This window comes from Electrona antarctica (genome assembly GCF_951216825.1).
Source record: "Electrona antarctica genome assembly, chromosome: 11".
NCBI lineage: Eukaryota > Metazoa > Chordata > Actinopteri > Myctophiformes > Myctophidae > Electrona > Electrona antarctica.
In genome coordinates this window covers 8,536,209-8,545,320 of record NC_136792.1, presented here as the reverse complement: position 1 = coordinate 8,545,320, position 9,112 = coordinate 8,536,209, and the positions used below count along the sequence as shown (strand labels likewise).

The following is a 9,112-nucleotide window of genomic DNA, read 5'->3' as shown; positions in this document are numbered from 1 at the left end:
CATACAGGAATGTAGTGCCCTCTAGAGGCGATATAAGTCTAGTGACTGACGCATGCAGAAAGTCCCAAAACCGTGCTTACCCCACATACCAAATCCAGGCCTAAACTTAACCTAATACCAACAGCCACAAAGTCAACCGTAGGCAAGGAAGTAGCCCGAGCCATGTCGTGCTCCAGTGGGCACGAGCCCATCTCCTGTTTCTGTAGTGTCAGACGGGCGGCTATAAAAGTATACCCACGGCACATGACGCTAGCATGGAATGTACACGTACACCCTCTGCACATGACTGCCGAGTGCCAAGCAGGAAGGTATTTGGTATGTTTAGTCGTTGGCATCATGACCTGGCCAAGGGTTTGAAGAACACATGCCTCCCAATCTCAGGGTGGACACTAAACCACAAGGCCACTGAACTAGCTGCCAAATCCAAAACATTTAGTACCAACAGCACCCAACCATAAACAATCAAGGCACACCAAACTCATGCTTAAACACAAAAAAATAAATACAATTAAACACACCAAGCAACATTTGATTGGTCAAGCGCACTCTTATTATTGTACCCCTACACTTCCTGGTTACCCATAACCCTCAACCATCAAGATGTGACACGAAAGCATACCATAAGAATTTTTAATAACTTTATTTTATTTATTTTTTTCCAATAGATCTGTACAACCATGAATTCAAACCGTTTGAGCCTAGCAAAAACTGACCGGTACATATTCAATGCTTGTGGGCAGGATTGCTTTAACACTCATTTAAATAATCAAATGATTAATGTCTAGCTAGGCAAACACTTCACACCAGGTCCTACAGACAGAGAACATTGCGTGGCTTTAGCTTAATTTATACTGCATTGCATGACCGTGTCCCTTGCTAAAACAAAAACTGATTTTCAAAACCAGCTCTTGTCGGCAAGCAACACCGTCACAGTAGAGTATAATTCAGGCTTTGAGAACCAGAAGAGGCGTCGGGATGATCAGAAAAAATAATAATAATGTTCCCTTTAGTTTCCATATCTCTCTCCAGTGTTATACAAAAGTACAGTGAAATATCTTATTTACACAGATCTGCACAAAGTCAACAGTTCTAGTTTGATCAAGCAGGGCTTATTTAATTTAATTATAATTGGGGAAGGGGAGAGGGGGGGGTACTGGATGTAGTGAAATGGAAGCAACAGTAGTTGACATGGAAATATTAATGTTCCGATTCCTCAGTTCTGAGGGTTTCTTGCAAAACACCAAAACATCTCTTGAAGGAGACGTTTTGATGAGGTATGTCAGTCTCCTAGACTAGAGGTCCTATGTCAAAAGGTTTCTAAGGACAGACATGACAAGAACATTTATTTAGCGGGATTGTTCCTGCCCTGAAGTTTTATAGAACAGAGGAGGAAGGATCGCAGACACTCTTACTTTCAATTCATCCAAGAGTGACCGAGTCAAATGATCTTGACAGATTACTTTAGTTAATTATTTAAAAGAGTAAACGTTTGAGAAAGTGCAACTCATCTGTGTTACGTTGACAAAAGTTGTGTACTTCAACTTTCTAAAGCTGCCAGTCCTTAGTCTCTAAAGCTGCCAGTCCTTAGTCTAACAGTATAACAAAAAAAGTGAAAATAAATTGAAATAGTTTCTTCCTTCTTTTTTTTTAGCACCCAGTTAATCTAAATCAAAATAAAGCTGCCTTATTGCTAGTGTAGGATTAGTACTCTTGTCTATGGGGGTAGAACCATTGAAAATAAACAAAACGACTTCATAAAAATATGACAGATGTTCGTCCCAAAAACAACTTCCTCATTTAGAATTACGGTTACGACATAGAAAGTGAAACTAACAGTCATAACAGCAGTTCCAAAACTGGGGAAGTTGGAAATCAGTGCTTCCAATACATCACACTAGGCATTATCATTCAATGTGTCCAAAATAAATCTCATTATGTACACTCTGTTCAAAAAGTGTGAAAACCAAATTCCAAAGCAAAAAACTCAAAAAACAAAAACAAAACGCTCAACAATACAAGCTAGGTTTTTGAAAGGCTTCCTGTAGTATGACTTGTTCTTTATGCTTATCTGCTCTGTACTGTAATGTAATACACCACTGACCTAAGAAAGGGCTGTCCCGTCGGTGGACGATAATATGGACCTCAATCATCACAATGTACACACAAATGACAAAGACTTTTCGCCCCCTAACGGATTCCTCGCCTTTGACATACTTGGGTTCCTTATCCCTCGACTTTGAATGTGAACAGAATGTGGCGCAGAGTGCAACAGAAATACCTGCTATAGCGTGACACACAGGGTTCTAGAAGTAGTTAGGCCTCGACACAGTGAATACTGCAGGACAGTCACTCCTGGGCGGGTTTAACATGCATATTGGAGACAGAGTGGATTGATGGAGATGCATTGGGCGTTCGTTTCAGTGTACTGCAGTACGATTATAACAAGATCCAACTCAAAAGAAGTTGCGTAGTGTTCCAGTCAGGTCGAGTGTCATGACCTGTAGTGTTCCAACATAACATGTGGATTCTGTCCCCTCCTAGTCCTTGGACAGCTAGACTGCGAGGCTGGAGAACAGGGTGGAAGGAGGGAGTAGCGCCCCTCTCATCGCGTCGTTAAGCAAATGCTGTGTGGTTCTCGGTGCACGAGAGCAGTCCGGGGTTTGACCACAAAGGAACAACGAGCAAGAAGGCTCAGCTTGTTGCTCCCCTTTCTGCCTACAGACAGAAGCCTGTTTCTCCATAAGGCCACAGTGTTGTATGAAGGAGGCCAGGATATAGTGGCGTCTCTTGCACTCACCCTTGTCAAACAAAGGGAGAGAGGCAGGGCTTGGTAGAGGGCACAGCACTCACCACCCCTTCTGCTCTTTGCAGTTCCACCACTTGTCGGTCAAAAAAGGGACAATTGCTCTCTGCTGACAAATCCAATTGACCGACAGAATGTCGCACTTTTTTTTGGAAGAACCCAGGAAACTGCTATATCACCCATCAGACACTGACAGCATCTTGAGACGAACGAGCGAAGTGGCCACCGACCTACGTACAAGACTCTCACATATAGAACTATTGTCTGAAAAAAAGAATCTCCTGTACAACATGGAGGTGAATTGCCTTTTGTCACTAGTCTGTACACGTGTGTGTATAGGTGACGGAACAGATGACGACAATGTTGGTCCTCTCCATTGACCGACACGGATATTAGAGTTGAGATAAAGATCCATAGCGTGACAATCCAGTCAGATAGTGTTATCGAGGTCCAGAAGGATGTTTTTAGGTAGGACGGAAATGGGGGAAGAAAAAAAAATTAATCTGATTTACTTTTATTTAGTTACAATATAGATTTCTGTTTTTAAAATGTACAAGTACTTGGTTTTTTTTTTCTTCTTCTCCTTTTAAGTTCTTTTGGTGTGTAGGTAGGGAGAGGGACAGAGAAAAGTACAGACATATTCTCAAGCAGTACTTGGTTCTCATAGGTTTTGCCTGCGTACAATAACTTTTAATTTTAAAGGTGGTGTAGAAAAAACAAACAAAAACAAAAAAAGCGAAAAGAAACAAAACAATCTCCTATCCAGTAGTCATGTCCCACTGAGGTGTTGTGAACGACATCTGGTGGGTAACGGGTTGCAGACCCTTTCATCACCAAAGAAATGATGCAGAAGGGGAATCGGAAGAGGGAAGATGGAGGGTGTGGAGGGCTAGATGGGATGGTGGGGGGACTGTTCAAAAGCTGTCCACCCAGGTTCCAAACCCTCAGATGGAGGGTGTGGAGGGCTAGATGGGATGGTGGGGGAACTGTTCAAAAGCTGTCCACCCAGGTTCCAAACCCTCAGATGGAGGGTGTGGAGGGCTAGATGGGATGGTGGGGGAGAACTGTTCAAAAGCTGTCCACCCAGGTTCCAAACCCTCAGATGGAGGGTGTGGAGGGCTAGATGGGATGGTGGGGGACTGTTCAAAAGCTGTCCACCCAGGTTCCAAACCCTCAGATGGAGGGTGTGGAGGGCTAGATGGGATGGTGGGGGACTGTTCAAAAGCTGTCCACCCACGTTCCAAAGCCTCTCTCTGCCAACGTACGATTCAACAAGATCACCTGCAGGGAGGAAACCAGTGTCCATTACAAGGATTTCGTAAATTGACAGCATTGACAAGGACATAAATTGACAGAAAAAAATGAGGGATGCAATAATAATTACATAATGCATTATTGGTATTGGACAGATAAATATGATTCCCCAATATGTCACATAAATGTGATCATTATGTGCCAACTAGATTGATACGTTTATGTACTGCTTACAATGTCTGTGGTGTGGAATTTAGCCATACAAGGAAGGCAATATTGCTAATATGATCATGGAAATAATTGTATAAAGGCCAGAGACCCCAAACACAAAAAAATATGGAGAAGCCGCCTTTAGCTACTATGCCCCTGTGCTGTGGAACAGCCTGCCAAGGGATCTACGGTTCTCTGAATCTGTGGACATTTTTAAACGAAATCTTAAAACACACCTTTTTATCATTGCTTTTAACTAGATCATTGCATGTCCCTTTCCCCGTTTTAGTCGCTCATTTTTGTTTTTATTATTACTATGTACTTGATGCTCTCTTGTGTTTTGCCTTTTCTTGTTTTATTTTTGCTCTGTAAAGCACTGTAAAGCACTTTGAACTGCACCCGTTGTATGAAATGTGCTATATAAATAAAGATTGATTGATTGATTGATTTCAATAACGTGCATCCCTAAACAAGACCAATGTCTCTAGTTTGACAGCGGTAAATGCAGTTGTTCATTATCAGTACTATTGACCCAGAAATTTGACCCACAGCTGCCAGCCGGTAGTGTCCAACATAGTTATTACTTAAAAAAAATCGCTAATTGAGTTAGTTAATAGCCTATATAGGACATATTGCTACTTTTGCACAATATTGTCTACGACCAAGTATATAATAGGGCATTTATTTAAGACAAAACAAAACATGAAATATAGATACAACACACTGTTTATATATGCTGTCAGGCAGAAACCACCCAACTCCAAATGTTCATTTTCCAGGAAACGAAACTTTTATATTTTGCAGGAAATGGAAGAAAATCTTATATTTTCAAAACAAAGCAATACGGACTCAAAGATGGTATTGTGGCTATATATTGTCAATTACTTGCATGAGAGGGGGAGAGGTGGTGGAATTGGTTGCTTTCGCTTTTTTGAGGGTTCAATGAAGTTAAGAGGTTTTGTCAGAAGCACTAATAGTTTCACTGGTTTCCCCTCCAGACGATGTAAAGACAAATTATATTTCAGAACCAGACATGTCCCACAATAGAGCCCAGTCGGTGCCACGTTGTTCCACCATCACTGGCGCCTGAGGTAGAAATCCCATTAATTTCTTCATAGACATTTCAGAAAAGCTAAATATTGCAGTAGACCGGTAGTGATTTATGATGTCCATTTATGATCAGATCTAGGATAGTAGAAACTCATAACATTTGTGGAGGGGGGGGGTAACATTTCCATGTAAACACGAGCTCCACCACTCAGACATGGTGGCTACACAATACATTAGTAAAGTATACATTTTAGTTTTATTAAACTAGTATTTTATTAAACTAGTTCATTTCTCCATGAGCAGCATAGTTTTACAAGTAGGACACTTGTGGTAAGTCAACAGAATGTTACATTAACCCATTTAGAACGTAGGATGTGTGGAGCCGTCCTAGCTAATCCAACCCACGGATTGAGAGGACGTGTACACACGTCCTAGCACATTTTTATTGATATCAAACGAAATAAAAATATTAGGATTTTGTTTGGGTTGGCCTCTCCTTCTGCACCATACTCCTTGCTGTTCGCACATGTTTATGTTTATCGCTCAGAAAGAAAGGCTCGTATCTCCTCTCCGTGGTTTTGACCAGATGGATATACTAAGCTCTTCTTTTCTGACTTAAACATGCCTCTCGTTTGAAATATGAACGCGAGGGATTATCGAGCGACTTAATCGTAATCATAGCGAGGTAAGCAAGCAACATTATTTCTCCCGGTTTTTGTACAGAACGGAAGGAAGGGGGGGGGGGGGGCTTTCAGAGTAAAATCTGCCATATGGAGGAGCCGGCTGAAGAGGGCGTGGCTGGGTACCACTGTCCTTACCGCCTTCTACAGGTGTGCAGTGGAGAGCATCCTAACATCCTGCATCACCGTATGGCATGAGAGCTGCTCTGAGGCAGATAGGAAGGCTCTACAGCGGGTGGTGAAGTCTGCCCAGAAGATCACTGGATGCAGCCTTCCTGCTCTCGGTGACATTTACACCAGCAGATGCAGGAATAAGGCTGCCAGCATCATGAAGGATGCCACCCACCCTGCACACCCTGTCTGTTCGTCCCCCTCCCTTCGGGCAGGAGGCTGCACAGTATTAAGGCCAGCACCACCAGGAAGAAACACAGCCTCTTCCCTGTAGCTGTCAAGGACTGTCTAAAGAGGACGAGACGCGAAGACCGTACGTGGAGGGGGACGAACAGGCAGGAGGCAGGAGGCTGCGTAGTATTAAGGCCAGCACCACCAGGAAGAATAGCCTCTTCCCTGTAGCTGTGAGAATCATGAACTCTAGACCCTGAACTGTGACCTTTGCACTAGTGATCTGTTGATTACACATGAACTCTGCATTATGAACCTGAGCCGTGACACACGAACGGTTTCTTTTAATGCCGTTTTTAGTGCTGCTGCTTTTTATGGGCACGTGCAATATCAGTGGGTTGTGCAAATGCTTCTTTGCACTATTTTATTTATATTTTGTGTTTTTTAGACGTATTGTACTTATTTTATGCCTGACCAGGACCTAGGTACTCAAATCTCGTTCTGTACTTGTATGGAATGAGAATAAAAGTCCCTGAACCTTGATATCTGCACGGCACCCCGAGCTGCTATTTTGAAAGAAATCCCGGCGCGGATTGTGCTAAAGCTGATAATAAAACTTCTCTATGGAGAAAATGAATGGGACATTTACTTCCAGAATCTCACTCTTGAGGTTCAGCTCATACCAAGACCATTGCAGGAGCACTCCAAACACATACCTCTTCTCCTACCATGTTCCACAGCTGAACCAATGGGAGGCCTGTGTTGTTATCGTAGTTTGAGACCTTTACAAGGAGAAAGAGAGAAATGCCAAGTCAACAAATGATGACCTTGACTGTGTTGTACAGGTAACAGGTGTGCTCAGTGGTGAACGGCAGGGTTTACCTGTGCAAGCAGTGGTACTCCTCTGGTCATCTCCTCCAGCGCTGTGCTGGCCTCTGTTGAAAACCTATCCTCTCCTGTTGGAAGGGGATTTATTCCACATGTTAAGACAACAGGTGGGCCTTGTGAGCACATAATTACAGAGTGCATTTGACAAAGTGAGTCTGTTGACAGATGTGAAATGTATAGCCGCTTAAATGTTAACTGAATCACACACACAAAAATCTATATATGAATACAAAGGATGGCAAGTACGACCTACCTGGAAGTGGGGCGATGTTATCAAGTAATACCTCAGCACCTTGGAACGGCAAAGTTACAAAGTCGGACCTATGAAATAAAACAAACAGAAAGAGTGAGTTTGCAGATGGTGTTGCAACTTTGAGACTGATATGACTGATATGATGTATTGCCATGCTTTTAGTTCTTGCTAAATATAAATCGCTCTGGATTAAGAGCGTCTGCTAAATGCCTACATTGTAGGTCCGATACCGGTTCCGGTTCTGCTTATCGAGACGATCGTTTACAGCTGATGTTAATTATTTTGCGCTGTGCAGTTAGGTCAACATGTAAAGCGCCTTGGATAAAGGCGCTATATAAATGCACCATTTACCATTGAACTAACGTTAACCTCTGACCGACATGTGGATTTAGTTTGCTTAATTCAGGATGAAAACAGCAAAGCTTGGTTACAAGGTTGCATTTCATTATTTTCTTCCTACTTAAGTAGTTGAGACGACTTGAGAATGCAGAGCTGTGCTCGGCTCGGAGCAGCAGCAGCAGCAGCAGCAAGGCGGTCTCAGGCTACTCCTCCATTCAACGTGTGTTACAGAGACACACATCTACTCTATACATCTCATTACAACGGTGTTATAATGGATTTAGCCGATAAATAAATAGTGCGCGCCTCTGTAGCTGAACTATTTTAATGGGGACCCGGTACCAAAGCATGTTCGGTTCGGTACCCGCTTGGTACCGATCCCTAGACTGAACACAAGAGGGCGCAGAATTTCAAAATGCATGGTCAACCGACTGAGAGCAGAGCTATGGGAGAACTAAACAAAATCAAGAACAATTTGACAAACAACCGACAGACATCAGATAGAATCTGCTGGTCTTTATACACGCCGTCAATAACCAAGATGTCATGCAATAAGTGCACAGTGAAAACGGAAACATTGAATAAATTGTAAAACTGCGTTACATGCAGACTTTCGCTGGAAAGGAACTAGTTTCTCTGGCCATTGAAAAATATATAACCACTCGATCACTAAACAAAACCCATTTAGGTGTAAATTTGAGTCCATCTTCTGGATATTTCTAGATTTCTCAGATCGTCGTGTGACGGGGGGGGGGGGGGGGGGGGGGGGGTGGTGGTGGTTTACCGTATCTGCCGTAACGTATCAATCTTGACTCTGTCGTAGCCTCCGTAGTCCACGTATCTGATCTCAACCTCGTTGGTCTCTTTGTAGAACGTGATGACCTGGGCTCTCCACCAGGCTCCTTCTAATGCTGGAGCTGCACAGATCACACCCACTGAGAGAGAGAGAGAGCGAGAGCGAGACACACAGTTAAGTTTTACCAATAAACGGCATCTTGTGTGCACTACCAGTAAGACATCCGGAGGGCGAGGGCGCGTGCACGCATCCGCCATGTCACGAGGCACGATGTCACGAGGCGTAATGGACTGATAACCATATATGGAGGTGCGTGATGTCACGAGGTGTAATGAACTGACAACCATATATGGAGGTGCGTGATGTCACGAGGTGTAATGGACTGACAACCATATATGGAGGTGCGCGATGTCACGAGGTGTAATGGACTGACAACCATATATGGAGGTGTGACCTGACTGACAGACGGACAGGTTTTCATAGTTATCCCACGACCT

The 9,112-nt window shown here is 43.3% G+C and overlaps 1 protein-coding gene across 2 annotated transcripts in view; it reads right to left on the bottom strand.

Moving 5' to 3' along the window:
• Positions 1–624: 624 nt before the first annotated feature.
• akap1b (A kinase (PRKA) anchor protein 1b) overlaps positions 625–9,112 on the bottom strand; it is a 31,950-nt gene continuing 23,462 nt past the window's right edge. Inside the window, exons 7-12 of one of the 2 annotated variants that reach the window (XM_079514824.1) lie at positions 8,604–8,754; positions 7,481–7,548; positions 7,222–7,295; positions 7,056–7,121; positions 4,051–4,084; positions 625–3,746 (exon numbers count right to left, since the gene is read on the bottom strand). In XM_079514824.1, coding sequence (XP_079370950.1) covers positions 3,718–3,746; positions 4,051–4,084; positions 7,056–7,121; positions 7,222–7,295; positions 7,481–7,548; positions 8,604–8,754 — 422 coding nt within the window. In that variant the 3' untranslated portion in view covers positions 625–3,717. Of the gene's footprint in view, positions 4,085–7,055; positions 7,122–7,221; positions 7,296–7,480; positions 7,549–8,603; positions 8,755–9,112 lie in introns of both variants that reach the window. The other variant, XM_079514823.1, reaches the window with a different exon arrangement.